General features: G+C 38.8%; 2 protein-coding genes across 23 annotated transcripts in view; one reads left to right on the top strand and one right to left on the bottom strand.

Annotated features, from left to right (window-relative positions):
• Positions 1–3,635, top strand: part of MFF (mitochondrial fission factor) — a 34,912-nt gene extending 31,277 nt beyond the window's left edge. For all 22 annotated transcript variants that reach the window (XM_017529119.1, XM_017529140.2, XM_017529138.2 and 19 more), the window contains 2 exons: positions 1,588–1,672; positions 2,788–3,635. In XM_017529119.1, coding sequence (XP_017384608.1) covers positions 1,588–1,672; positions 2,788–2,919 — 217 coding nt within the window. In that variant the 3' untranslated portion in view covers positions 2,920–3,635. The remainder of the gene's footprint in view (positions 1–1,587; positions 1,673–2,787) is intronic.
• Positions 3,636–5,706: 2,071 nt separating this feature from the next.
• Positions 5,707–15,233, bottom strand: part of TM4SF20 (transmembrane 4 L six family member 20) — a 17,406-nt gene continuing 7,879 nt past the window's right edge. Inside the window, exons 2-4 of the mRNA XM_017529105.2 lie at positions 14,655–14,720; positions 9,872–10,023; positions 5,707–7,829 (exon numbers count right to left, since the gene is read on the bottom strand). Coding sequence (XP_017384594.1) covers positions 7,541–7,829; positions 9,872–10,023; positions 14,655–14,720 — 507 coding nt within the window. The 3' untranslated portion in view covers positions 5,707–7,540. The remainder of the gene's footprint in view (positions 7,830–9,871; positions 10,024–14,654; positions 14,721–15,233) is intronic.

Here is a 15,233-nt window from a genome sequence, read left to right as displayed (position 1 = left end):
TATTTATTGTGTTCTCGTGAAAGAAGGGGACAGTTAATGAGAAAGCAAGATAATTTAGCCATAGAAGGAACATGTGGAGATGGTTGTCAATTATCTAGAGTCGGTACACACCATCTATTGTTTAAGATTTTTGCATACTTTAAGTATTTTTATTACTTTTAACTATATTAGAAACAAGGATTTTTTAATAGTTTTGTCTTTAACGTATCCAAATGAAAAATATAATTCTGCTTCATATCCCTTTGTGTGGGTATGTGCTTTTTGTAGTGGGGACTTGCTGGGAAGCATATTAGAATAGATGATCCATGTGCCAATTCTGTGGACTACACAGGAGAAACTTTTAATTCAGTTTATTTATCTTCTGCTCATTTAGAAAATTTACTATGCCATTTTACTAGAATAACCATTTAGGATATTAAATCCATGTGTGGTAAATTGTGTGGTTATATAAGTTGTATCTCAATGAAGCTATTAATTCAGTTAAATTTTAAAATGTGGAAATCCAGGCAAAGGAGAGGAATGGCATTTGTCTTTGTTTTTCAGAAGTTTAGTGTCATTCATCTAAAAATTAGTTCCCCTTTTAGAAGTAACTGCATTGGAACAGAAAGTACTTTTTTAATATGCTTTCTCTGGATTTTGTCTTAGTGGTTTTTTAGTAGTAGTATTTTATACACAGCCTCTTATTCATTATTGGGTCAATTCTGGAGCTAAATGTAGTGGCAAGATATATTCAGGAAATTTTATAATTGTTTCTTTGGGAGAACACAGAAGAACGTAAGTAACTAGAAATAAGAATAGGCCAGGTGTGGTGGCTCACACCTGTAATCCCAGCACTTTGGGAGGCCGAGGCAGGTGGGTCACCTGAAGTCAGGAGTTTGAGACCAGCCTGGCCAACATGGTGAAACCCCATCTCTACTAAAAGTACAAAAATTAGCCGGGCGTAGTGGCAGGTGCCTGTAATCCTAGCTACTTGGGAAGCTGAGGCAGGAGAATCACTTGAACCGGGAAGGTAGTGGTTGCAGTGAGCTGGAATTGCACCATTGCACTCCAGCCTGGGCAACAAGATTGAAACTCCATCTCAAAAAAAGACAAGAAGCAAAGAATAGGAATGACAAGACAGGAAGCAATGAGAAGAGGTGATGAGCCTTTCTTCAGTTAGAGTTAGTCTACTTTGCGTTGCCTGCCAGTGAGTCTATGCCTATGGGCTTGCATATGGACATAAGTTTGTGTAAGAATTCTATTTCGTTCTATCCTAAGTGGCAGCTCTCAAACCTTTTCAGCCAGGGATCCTTTTTAGCATCACCAGTACTTCTGGCTTGACAATTTTCTATTTGCACCTTTAGTCAGGATTTTTTTTCTCGTTCTCCAATTTTTAGTGCCCTTTTTCGGTATTGTAGGTAGTTATCATTTTAAACTTTTTTCTTTCCTTTATTTGTAGAAATTCAAGCGGTAAAATTTAGTAATTCATATTATTCAGTACTAGTTTTCTGAATACTACTTTGAGCATTACACTAAACATGACATGACGTGCTAATTACTCTTAGTTCTATTTTAATATTCATTTGTATTTCTATTTCTTATCTGCAGGTATGGCATTTCAAATATAGATTCAACAATTGAAGGAACATCAGATGACCTGACTGTTGTAGATGCGACTTCACTAAGACGACAGGTATTTAGTGTACCAAATAAGATATACTTTTAAGTCACATTCATACAATATTTTAAAGTGATAGTTCTCAACGTTTTATCGATTTCTCTCCTGTGGGACCCGTGAATTGAAATATTTTATCTATCAAACTAGTAAGCCATAATTGATTTTCTCATTTTGATTAAAAATATATTGAACTACCATTTAGATGTTTTTATCAGCATAAAACAATATTACTGAGAGAGATTAATGTAATTCTAGACAATAACAAAGAATTTTTAGCAAACCAGTATAGCCCCAAGTTTGGCTTTTAAAATGTGGAACAATCACTTTGGAACCTTTGTTACTTTGTTTAATAACTCCATTTAGAAACCACTCCTTTCAGCTTGCAAAGGGTCTCTGCGTACGTATTTCTTGTATTCTGTAATAAACCCTTTCTTATAACTGCAGTTTCACATGGATATTTTTAATACATACTCCCACAGTTTGTAGATCACACAGACATACACACATGTAAAGAAGGCAGATTTGGTTTTCTCATGGTGTCTATGCCAAATAGATATAGAAGGAAATTGGATTAAATAAAATATTTTAAGTAAAGATCAGTAGGAGAGCATGAGCTTAAACAGGCAGTTGTTCAGCCCAGGGCTTTTCACGGTAAGGGCTAACAGTAAGGGTGGTACTGTCAGCCAGCAGCATTTCCAGCAGCTGGGGAATTAGCCTTCAGGCCTGAAGGGTTTGGGTGGCGTATCCCAAGGCCCACTGCAATAGGCTATTTGATTGGATTGCCTCAGTAACTCAGAGAGGTAGACAGAGAAAGCATTTATGCCAGGTTTAATGGGAACAGCTGAGGCTGAGTGACAAGAAGTTCATAGGAGAGGCACAGAAAGGGGAAGGAGTCCCGTAGAAAGGAAATATACCCTTCCTAACTCAGAAATCTGAAGAAGGGAAAGGGGAAGGATGTTTAAATGAATTTAAGCTGTCATGAATGACATGATTTTCTGTATATATTTGTGTTTATTTTGCTCCAGATGAAACTTTCCATGTTATAATACTTTTGACAAATCATTTTACTACTTTATAGGAATCATTAAAGCCTCTCTGTTGTATTTTTTATATGTTTGTTTTTCACTTAGATAATCAAACTAAATAGACGTCTACAACTTTTGGAAGAGGAGAACAAAGAACGTGCTAAAAGAGAAATGGTCATGTATTCAATTACTGTAGCTTTCTGGCTGCTTAATAGCTGGCTCTGGTTTCGCCGCTAGAGGTAACATCAGCTCTCAAAAATCTTGTCTCAACAGCTGGAAATATAAAAGATTTGCAAACTTCTTTGTTTCTGTCTCTGCATTATATGTCATTTTATAGTCCACACACTGAAAATGTATTTCTTCCAGAAAGTCTGGAGGAAGGACCTATATTTGTAGAAGTACAGGTATATTCTGTCACTCTGCTGTATTCACTTTTGAGCAGTTTTGCAGCAACACCTGCTTAAAATTCTCCCTTTGCATGTTTTGTAAATAGGCTCCAGTGTGGTTTTCTAAAAGGAATTTATTTTTTGCCTCCTTAGTCCACACAACTGATCCTGAATGGGAGAGAGTCTGTAGAGAATTGATTTAGAAAAGTGTCTGTGAAAGAAAAACAGTATTTTGTCCTGGTTCTCAAAACTGTTAGATTAAACAGTTTTGTTAATAGACATTTTTGCATCTACACTTCAACATTAATACTTTCAGAGTCATGGCTTGGTGCCAGATTTAAGAAACTCAACCACCTAATATTTCATAATCTCCTTCATTAGGTACTTGTACAGATTAATTTCTAACATTTCAGCAGTTAAATATGTGTGCAGTATGTGCATTCTTTCATTTTAGTCTTGCACTTGGTTTTCTATAAAGTACGTTTTTACTCAGTTCATGTGTGAACAATTTAAAAACCTACAGAATAAGATACAAATGTAGTGTATTTAATAAACTATCAACCAAAGCAGTATTTGTCTATTGAGGGATTTTATTTCATCATTTGTGCGATCAGCTAAATTTTGTATCCTGTTACCTTATATAATTCTCATCTCAGGAGCAAGTAATACAATTAATGACATGGTTGGGTAGGTAGCAATAACCTGCCGTGCTTCCTTTCAGACCTTCATCCTGGTGGTAGTGGCTGTTGGTTGCATTGTAGGTGGTTTTCTAATGCATACACTGCACCTGGTCAAAGTTGTGTATACTTTTTCCATTGTGGTACTTATTAGCTAATTATATATACTGATGTATTTACATCTCAAGGCTAGGTGCAGTGGCTCATGCCTGTAATCCCAACACTATTTGAGGCCAAGGCGGGCAGATCACTTGAGGTCAGAAGTTTGAGACCAGCCTGGCCAATACAGTGAAACCCTGTCTTTACCAAAAATACAAAAGTTAGGCAGATGTGGTGGCAGGCATGGTGGCAACAGCTGTAATCCCAGCTACTCAGGAGACTGAGGCAGGAGAATCTCTTGAACCTGGAAGACAGAAGTTGCAGTGAACTGAGATCACGCCACGGCACTCCAACCTGAGCGACAGAGCCAAACTCTGTCTCAAAAAAAAAAAAAAAAAAAAAGTTTTTAACTTTAAAAGTAAATAAAAGAATTAAATCCACCAATGAAACCAAGTGTTGGACAGTTTTAACTCTCAAACTTTTATTTCACCATTTTTGGTTCAGAAATGGGTAGAATTCAGTTAGGTGCAATATTCTCCACACATCTTTGGTATCTGTCTTCTAAGGCAGGAAGTTTTGGGAAAGGCAGTTGAGGAAATTCTTTGGATAGAGTTAGATTTAACATTTCTCTTCTTGCTTCTTATCCCTCTAAAATAATATTAAGACAAAGATTCTTCTCTGTACTTAGAAATTTCTAACTTTTGGTAATGATGCAACTATATTAATTCTAGATTTGTATGTACTACAAGGTAATTTCTGTGGTTATCCTCCAAATTGAAATCACAAAAATGATAAAAAAAAATGATGGTTAAGATTAGTATCTTTTGATAGCCAAGCATGAAAAGGATTCCACGGAGGCCAACAATGAAATAAAAGCAGGAATCCTGAGAGAGAAGTGCAAAAGCTCCTTTTTTCTCTCACAGTTGTTAACGAAGGACTGTAAACTTGGAGCTTTCTCCCTTAATGGTTGAGCAAGGGATACAAGATAGAATTCCTACATATACATAATGAGATATGTTGAGGATGGGACCCAAGTCTAAGCATGAAATTCATTTATGTTTCACATATACCTTATATACATAACCTAAAGATAATTTTATACAGTATTTCAAATTTTGTGAATGAAACAAAGTTTGTGTACACAGAACCATCAGAAAACAAAGAGCAAAGATGTCACCGTGATATCTCAGCCACGTATGCAGTCAGATTGTTCAGCATCACTGTCATTCCTGATCCTGAATGTATGTGCTACCAATAAACAGTCATTTTTTCTTAATACTTTTTCACACATAAATACTAACATTAAAAATGAGACTATTAGCAGTTTGATAGTTCATTTAATAAGTATTTAGTCTTCACTAAAAGCTGGGTACTGAAGATAGGATTCATTAATTCATTCAACTAAGTACAGTGTTTCTGCTTTGTACCAGGCACTGTACTAAGTACCGTTGATGCCAGGAGGGAATAAACATGTTTCTGTACCCCTGGAGCTTATGGTCTAATGGGAGACCTTGAAATTTAAGAAGCAAGCACAAATGAAAATGCAGTCATCATTGCGATAAATGCTGTACATGAAAACATAGGAAAAGAGTAAAGGGAAACCTGGTTTTCATTAGATGGTTAGGAATAGCCTCTCAGAAAAAGTGGTATTTGTGCCGAAGTCAAGGTTAAGGATTCTGCCAGAGATAAGGCAGGTCAGGGTAGGAATGGGGCTGGGGGTGGGGAAACAAGAGGCCTTGCTAAGGCCTTGAATCAGAGAGGGTGATTAAGAACTGTGGTTCCTGTGCTTCTAAATACTATAGTGATGGATGTACAAACACATTATGTTACATTATGACAGGGCATGATAACAGAGGCTTAGGTAAGTGCTAACTTGGTTTATTGAATCTTGAGCACTGGGAGGCCTTCCTCAAGTAGGAGATATTTAAGCTAGGCCTTAAGGACAAGAAGTATTTGTAGGGGTGTAGGGAGAATGTTTTTATACAGTAAATGTTCAGGGAAAAAAGGCTTATAAGCTCTTGATGTTACTATATTTAGGCAGTTATAAGTACTGTAAATTATTTCTAGAACCTTAAGCCCAATGAACATAAATAATTGAAATACAACATGGAAATAACATTCAGAAAATGTTAGATTTTTAGTTTTATTGTTTTATAACATTTTAATATGATAAATACACTTGTTATCCTGTTTTTTAAAGATTGGCACATATAGAAAACAGCTTTTGAAAGACTTAGGTTTTTCTAGGTATTGTGTTTTAATGAACAATGTAAACATAGGAAAACAGAAGGGTATAATGAATCGCCATGTACCTATCACTTAAATATAACAGTAAACATTTTTCCATTGCTTCACAGTTTTGGTTGAAGTATTTTTAAACTTATTTTCTCACCAAATGTATAAATATGCATTTCTTAAAAAGAAAAAAAAAAGACATTTTTGTATACAGGTTGAGCATCACTAACCCAAAAATTCAAAATCCAAAATGCTCCAAGATCCAAAACTTTTTGAACTACCAACATAACATCACAAGTGGAAAATCACACACCTGATCTCATGTGATGAGTTGCAGTCAAAACTTTGTTTCATGCACAAAATTATTTAAAATATTGTGTGCAATTACCTTCAGGCCAGTTGTGTAAAGTATGTATGAGACATAAGTGAATTTTGTGGCTAGACTTGCATCCCATCCCCAAGATACCTCATTATTATATGCATAATTCCAAAATCCAACAAAATTTGAAAGCTAAAACACTTCTGATCTCAGTCATTTTGGATAAGGGATACTCAGCCTGTATAATATAAAACCATTATCAGACCTACCAAAATTCATAATTCCTTAATATCATCTAATCCAATTCTACGTATTCTTCCCTTTATCTCTGGCAAAGTTTACATGTGTTTAGCTGAAACATGTCTCCATTCTCTTAATCTGGAACAGTTTCCTCAAAAATATTTTTCTTTTATAACATGTTCTTGTTGAAAATGGGGCCATTCTTTGTCTACCGACCCACTTTTTGGATTCATCCGAGTGTTTCCTGCAAGCTGAGAATTAGATCTAAAGACTTGATAACATTCAGGTTATATATTTATTCCATAAAGAAATACAACAAAAAGACCTTGTACTTTGGGCACAGTGGCTCACGCCTATAATTGCAGCACTTTAGGAGGCTGAGGCAGGCAGATCACTTGAGTCCAGGAGTTCGAGACCAGCCTGGGCAATCTGGCAAAAACCCAACTCTACTAAAAATACAAAAATTAGCTTGGTATAATTGTACGTGCCTGTAGTCCCAATTACTAGGGAGGCTGAGGTGGGAGAATCACCTGAGCCCAGGAATTTGAGGCTGCAGTGAGCTGAGATGGTACCACTGCACTCCAGCCGTCTTAGAGACCCTGTCTCAAAAAAAAAAAAGGTCTCATACTTTGATTTTCAGAATGACTTCTATTCCTTCTCGTCTTCCCTCCCTTCTCCACACGCAAGAATGAAGAGGTAAAAAAAATTGAATAGCATGATACAAAACTAATTGAAAATTCTCTCCACCTTTCCCAAATCAACCACCAGTATGAAAGCATTATGCCTTTACAACATGCTTTCTGTGTGAAAGGTTGAGTTTTTAAGTCGCCTGAAAGATGACTTTGAAAACAAGTATACTTCTCAAATTACTCAAACTACTGATACACTGCGTTGCCATTTAACTACACAATTCGACTTCTTCGCTTAGAGACTCCACACAGACAGCCAAGAAAACCAATGACTATCTGACTGAGCCCAAACAGGAGCTCCAGAATTCCAACAATCAATAGACCTACAAATACTGAGAAGTGGATAAGCCTGTGTTTGTTTTCTTCAGAATTGAAGTGCAAACCAGCTACTCTCCAGCCACTGGCCGTGATGTCATTACTGGTGGGGTTATTGACGCCAGTAGGAGGTACACAAGAGTCATTGAAGAACCACTGCAAGTTGAAGGATTCTGGATGAATGTAACTGAAAAGCAAAAGATAAAAATCAGATATTTAGAAATATCACCGATCAAAGGAAAGTAGCATTATGCCCATAAAAGAATTAGTAAAACAGAATGTACTTTTGAAATAGTGTGCCCAGAAATGATAACAGGTCTCTGAGCATATGTCCATACTCCACTAGTTATAAAACTTTTTCTTACATAGCCCATCATTTAACAAGCATCTCTATAGTACATCTTCTCAGGTTGAACCGTATAAAATTGTTTTTAGATGTCAGAGAGAGTTGAATGTCAACAGCTTTTCATGGTTCAACCTATTTATTTCATTTATTCAGATACTCTTCTACTTGCCAGATATGAAAACTAAGGAGCCTCCTCGCCACCTTTTTAATGCACTCAGTTCTTAGTGCGGAACTGCAGTGTTGTGTCTGCTCTTCAACCAGATACACAATTTTTATTCACGAAAGACATTTTAAATATGTCAAAGTGACGTGCCTGTTCTTAACAGAGCTATGGAAAATGAGAAACTTTTAACCCTAACACATCTATCTCAAGTTGTATGTTTGTTTGTTTGTTTATTGTAGAATAAGGTAGAATGTTCTTAGGAAATTTGCATTGCTGGATACCAGCAACTGACATTCAACCTGGGAAAACAACAGTATTTTCAGCACATGGAATGTGAGTCTCTCTTGTGAAATGGGTAGCAAGCCAAGGATCCCTCTCGTAACTTGGCTAGCCTAGCCCATCTCCCAGCTAGACTGAGAATATCCGAGTGCTGTTATCTGCAGAGCTTAGAGCATGGTGCCTGGTACATTGTGGGCTTTCATTCCCTGAGGATTTAATGTGCATAGCATCTGTGGTAGAAATCTTTAACCTTTTACTTTAAGTCTATCAGTAAGGAGACTTTCCCTGGCTTTGTTTTTGAGACAGAGTCTCACTCTGTCACCCAGTCTGGAGTGCAGTGGCTTGATCTTGGCTCACTGCAACCTCCACCTCCCAGGTTTTAGCAATTCTCCTGCCTCAGCCTCCTGAGTAGCTGGGACTAGAGGCATGTGCCACCACGCATAGCTAATTTTTGTATTTCTAGTAGTGATGGCGTTTCACCATGTTGGCCAGCTGGTCTCGAACTCCTGACCTCAAGCGAAATACCTTGGCCTCCCAAAGTATTGGGATTACAGGCATGAGCCACTGTGCCCGGCCTTCCTTGGGTTTGATTCAAAACAAATATGCTACACAAATTCTGAGGAGCTTTTCTTTTTTAATGTAGCAAGATAAGGGAAAAGGAAAAAGACAAATTTTTACATAACTACAAAAGTAAATTCTGGTTATTTGCTAAACTGAGCAGTCTATACAGATCACTAATGGATTAGACTGTTTTTTCCTTTCAGTTTTTACAAATCGTGTCTAGATTCAGTCACAGAATGATCTTAAGAGACTAAAATGAGCGACTTATTAAGTACATGTAAATCTCCAGTATTATTTGATATTATACAACTTAAATTTTGGATTCATTCCCTGCATGCAGTATATTTATAGTATGTCTGTATGAATCTACTGGCTGCTCTGTTCCATTTAGGGCCTACAGGCAAGGCTCTGCATTTTATTTATTGCATTTTTATTGAATTTTTAAAATTGTAAATGTAACATTTACTCATGGTTTACAATTTTAATTAGTTCAGAAGTGTTGAAAGTAAATATTCTCCTCACTGTCCTAGTGCGTTCTCTATTTCCATTCTCCAAGGATAAAAGTTACGTTTCTAGTGTAAATTTCCAGAATTTTTTAATGTACGTACACATAGGTAACTGTAGAATTTTAAAAGACAAGCATAAGCCATTTGAGATCGACTAGTCCTTTAAGACCCTTTGAGAGCATTGTAAATGTAGTGCTTCTTCCATTTCTGTGTGGGGTTGTGCTAACTGGCGTTAATGTACTAAATTCCTAAGGATCTGTTTGTCGCAGCAGTTGCATCAAATAAAAACATGGCATTGTTTCAGTACTGCATTAGTCTAATCAAACTAGTTAAACTGTGTAAGACAGTAAGCCAGTGAAAATCAGGTTACTCACCTGATGTTTGTCAATGAAAATTCACAATTGGCAGTACTGTTGACTTGAGAATTACACATGAGAGGACCTTCTAAGAGAGCCAGGGTGGATATTGCAACGCAATACCCAGCACCAATGATCGTGATTACACTGAAAAGTGATGAAAGAAACATCTGAAAAATAAAGTAGAACCATTTGCACATGTTATTACACATTCTTGATCTGTTTCAAGTTTCAGGAGCATATGCAGTCTTTTTTAATCTAGTCACCCTAAAATCCTAGATATTAAGATCACAGTTTGATTAGGTGTAAATGATACAAAAAGACAGAGGGCAAAGTCTCTGCTATTTGATTAACACTCACTAAAAGAGATGGGGCCAGAGGTGGGGGTTCACACTTGTAATCTCAGCACTTTGGGAGGCCAAGGCATGTGGATCACTTGAGGTCAAGTGTTCAAGACCAGCCTGGCCAACATGGTCAACCACCCTCCCCGCTACTAAAAATACAAAAAAATTAGCCAGGTTTGGTGGCGGACGCCTGTAATCCTAGCTACTTGTAAGGCTAATGCAGGAGAATCGCTTGAACCCGGGAGGCAGAGGTTGCAGTGATCCAAGATCTCGCCATTGCACTCCAGCCTGGGCAACAGAGCAAGACTGTCTAAAAAAAAGATAGTTGGGCTTGCCACTGTCTCTGGAAAATCTCAGCTTTCATATTCTTGAGCCTTATTTGTTTCTCTTGACCACTGAGACCTAGTTCCTCCCTGTTTTGTGTACTTCTACTTCATAGAATCTTGACTGGATCTTAACTACCCTCGTCTTCATGTCTGGTCTCTTGGCTCCCAAGTGTTTACTCTGAATTTGGCCCTGATGCTTTAAGTGGCCAATGGCCCGCATTCTGCAGTGATCAGTCATCAGCATAGAGTCAGAGCAGGACTTCCCAACCTCAGCACTGATGACATCTGCCCACTTGGCTGTGGGGCCTTTCATGTGCAGTGTGGGATATTTAGCAGCATCCCTGGTCTCTACCCACTAGATGTCAATATTACCCCATCCCCTGCCTCCTCCAGCCCAGTTCTGACAACTAAAACTGTCTCCAGACATTGCCAAATATCCTCTTAGGGTGGAGGTGGGTGGCTAAAACAACCCGCCGGTTGAAAGCCACTATGTTAGAAAGACTGCGCACATCTTTATTTCATGAGTCAGTCATGAGGGCAGAAGGCATGGAATTTGGCATAGAAAATGGAATGAAAGTGTTTGTTTTTCCAAAAATAAGCTCTTAGGCCAGGCACAGTGGCTCACGCCTGTGATCCCAGCACCTTGGGGCCAAGGAGAGCAGATTGCTTGAGCCTGGGAGTTCGAGACCAGCCTGGTCAACATAGTGAGACCCCATCTCTGAAAGAAAAAAAAAAGAAAAAGAAACTTATATATTGTTTCAATGAAGTTGTTAGTGATGATTATTTCGAAACCAGCAGAAATGAAGCAAGGAATGCTTTTTCTTTTCCTTTGCTGGAATAATGTTGCAGCTCCTGGAGGATTTGTGTGTTGTGTTCTTCAGACCTGCCTTTTATGAGTTCAGAATAAGGTGGCTACTATAGAGTTATGTTGAGGGACATTGTACTTTACATATATTATCTCATTTAATTATTTCCATAACCCCAAGAGATAGATACTATTATTATTTTCATTTTATGGATGAGAAAACTGTATATCATGGAGATGGACAAACTTGTCAGGCTCTGCCATCTGGGAAAGACTTTAATCACTATACTTCCAGCCGAAAGTTTAGAATAATGGATTTGGAGTCTAATTCAAATCCCGATTCTTCCATGCCACTGTGACTTGTGCAGTTATTAAATTTACTCACCAAAAAGTGCCATAGTGTTTATTTTTGGCCATCTATTATTTTCACATATATATACACATTTTTTTTTTTTTTTTTGAGGCAGAGCCCTTTCTTTGTTTCCCAGGCTGGAGGGCAGTGGTGCAATCTGGGCTCACCGCAACCTCCGCCTCCCGGATTCAAGCAGTTCTCCTGCCTCAGCCTCCCAAGCGGCTGGGATTACAGGCCCTGCCACCACACCTGGCTAATTTTTTCTGTATTTTTAGTACAGATGGGGTTTCACCATGTTGGCCAGGCTGGTTTCAAACTCCTGACCTCAAGTGATCCACCCGCCTTGGCCTCCCAAAGTGCTAGGATTACCAGCATGTGTTACCACGCCCGGCCGTATTATTTTTGAGTTCTCATCACTACAAAGGGCCTGGCCTTAGAAAGTGATTCCAGGCATCTGTATTACCCCTAGAGTGGGGATTCACTTAAACGATTCAGCAAAACTATTGTGTATTCAGAAGCAAAATTAAAAACTGGAAAAAGGGAAGAAGCACAGAACAGCTAAAATAGGGACAAGCCTTGGTCAGCCCCTTCCCATCCTCCTAAGATGTAGCCTTTGCCACTTGTCTCATGTTTTGGTTTTATCTAGGCTTCAAAGACACCAGGTATAACTTAAACACCAGTTCTTAGAGGATAAACCTAGAGGAAAAGCCTATATAAGTATTTTGATATTTTTGATTTTAGCAATTCAGAAATAGGATGTCAAGAACGTTGTGAGCACTATATAGAGGAGATACAAAGTCAAATTCCAAATTATTATTGTTCATAAAGAAAAGTGACAGGGGAGGGAAACTGAAAATTAGTGTTTATTGAATATCTAAAATGTAGCCAGAACAAAGATTAACTAGAACTAATTAACGTAATTATCGTAATCCTAGATAAATGTCAAATGTCAGGAAAAGTAATTTTTAAAAATACGAATTTCCATTATGGATAGAAGTATCTGTTCTTTTTAAAGCAGTGTTTCTAACCCCTGGCCAAATTATCCTGAGTGATTTTGGAAAATACGGATGCAGAACCTCTGGGGCCACTCAGGCATTGGCATTTTTTAAATCCCTTTAGATGATCCTAACATTCCCATCCATCTTTTTTTTGACAGAGTCACTCATCAGTCATCCAGGCTGAAGGGCAGTGGTGCAATCTTGGCTCACTGCAACCTTTGCCTCCTGTGTTCAAGTGATTCTCTGGCATCAGCCTCCTAAGTATCTGAGGTTACAGGCATGGGCCATCATGTCCAGCTAATTTTTGTATTTTTAGTAAAGACGGGTTTTCACTATGTTGGCAAAGCTGCTCTCAAATTCCTGACCTCAAGTGATCCTCCCACCTCAGCCTCCCAACGTGCTGGGATTATAGGCCTGAGCCACCGCACCTGGCCAATGCTCCCAACCATCTGAGAACCATCGCTTTGAAACCTCAAACTCAGCCAAGCAGATTTACTGTGACTGCTTGCTTTCAATCTACCCCCTTCCGTAAGGAATTATGAGAGACCTTACGTTGCTTAATAGTCATGTTCATGGCATAAATAAAGATTGCGAATTTTAGGGTGGTCAAGTAGGTTTGGATAAAAGTCCACTTACCCAGCGTGCTACACTGACAAAAATTATTTACTTTCTCTGAGCATCCGTTCCTTCATCAATGAAACAGACATCTTACTTTTTCCCACTTAAGGGTTTAAAGAGAATTAAATGAAAACAGCATAGCCGAAAGTGTTCTGAGCAGATTGACACTTAGGTTAATGAATATTAATTTACTTTTAACTTAGTTATGACTCTATACATAGTGGGTAGGCATTAAATGTTTGGGCAGAGATGGGGAAACCTGGCAGCTCCTTCAATTTCACTGGATAAGGGCAATTGTCATTCTAATCTTAGCAAATCGGTCTGTCATTGCATGGGAGAACTGAGTACATTTTCCTTGAGTATTTTATACATGCCACAAAAATATCACACCTGAGTATTATGAAATTGATTACAGCTGTGGGTGGGACTTATGACTCTCCTGTCTTTGAAAAACCTTTAGATTGAGGAAAGAACAATCCACTGAAGACTGAGGAAGGGACAGAAGGCTGACTCTAATGCTAAAAGTTTATGGAACAACAACAAAAAAAAACGCTTCTCACTTTTTCTTTTCTTTCTTTCTTTCTTTTTTTTCTTGAGATCGGGTCTTACTTTGTCACCCCGGCTGGAGTGCAGTGGTGTGATATCAGCTCACTGCAAACTCTGCCTCCAAGGTTCAAGCGATTCTCCTACCTCAGCCTCCTGAGTAGCTGGGATTACAGGTGCATGCCACCACACCCAGCAAACTTTTGTATTTTTAGTAGAGACAGAGTTTCACCATGTTGGCCAGGCTGGTCTCGAACTCCTGACCTCAGGTGATCCACCCACATCAACCTGCCAAAGTGCTAGGATTACAGGTGTGAGCCACTGTGCCTGACCCACATTTTTATGTCTATGTAATCATCCTAAATAACTTGTTTCAGGCCAGGCATGGTGGCTCACACCTATAATCCCAGCACTTTCGGGTGCCAAGGTGGGCAGATCACTTGAGGTCAGGAGTTTGAGACCAGCATGACCAACATGGCAAAACCCCGTTTCTACTAAAAATACAAAAACTATCTGGGTGTGGTTGTGCATGCCTGTAATCCCAGCTACTCAGGATGCTGAGGCAGGAGAATTGCTTGAGCCTGGGTGGCAGAGGTTGCGGTGAGCTGAGATCACACCACTGCATTCCAGTCTGGGCAACAGAGCAAGACCCTGTCTCTAAATCAATCAATAAAAATAGCATATTTCTAAGGCGCTGGCCCCGTCAGTGGAGCCCCGCTGTGATGCTGTAGATGTAAATGACTCAGTGTGGCTTTGCTTAGCTAGCGGTAACTGTTGATGCACTTCTGCTTCCACGCCGACTGCTCCGTACTTACTCCAGTTCTGCTGTTGCAGCACGCTCTTTTTCTTGCTGCCAAGGACATTGTTGTAGCTGGAATGACCTGGAAATGACATGAACAGGAAAGATGATTATTATTACTTCTCATCAGAAGAAAAACCGGTCATCGTCACCTTCCATTTACCACCAGTTGTGGGAAATCAAGGCTGAAAGAACAAAAAGGAAATTTGGCAATATCCGTGGTTTTTGTGAACCTTGTCATCCCAGTTTCAACCATAGAGATTAAAAGCGGTAGCGGGAAAGGGGGAATTCAAGACAGCAGTTTTGAAATCTTCTCTCTATATTCTTAGTTCGCTCTGAGTCATCTGCAGGGAATTGGATTTTAAATAGATTAGGATGACTTATTTATATATTATTTTTGGAAGAAATGTTTCTGAAACAATTGGTTGTATCAGCTAAACTCCTTTCCTTTTCTTTTCTTTTTTTGTTTAAAGAGTCGAGGTCTCTGCCACCCAGGCTGGAGTGCAGTGGTACGAGCATAGCTCAATGTAGCTGCAAACTCCTGGGCTTAAAGAATCCTCCTGTCTCAGCCTCCTCAGTAGCTAGGACCACAGGT

Source organism: Cebus imitator, unplaced genomic scaffold, assembly GCF_001604975.1.
Source record: "Cebus imitator isolate Cc_AM_T3 unplaced genomic scaffold, Cebus_imitator-1.0 Scaffold57, whole genome shotgun sequence".
NCBI lineage: Eukaryota > Metazoa > Chordata > Mammalia > Primates > Cebidae > Cebus > Cebus imitator.
The sequence above is the reverse complement of the archived record's forward strand: the minus strand, read 5'-3'. Positions and strand labels throughout refer to the sequence as shown.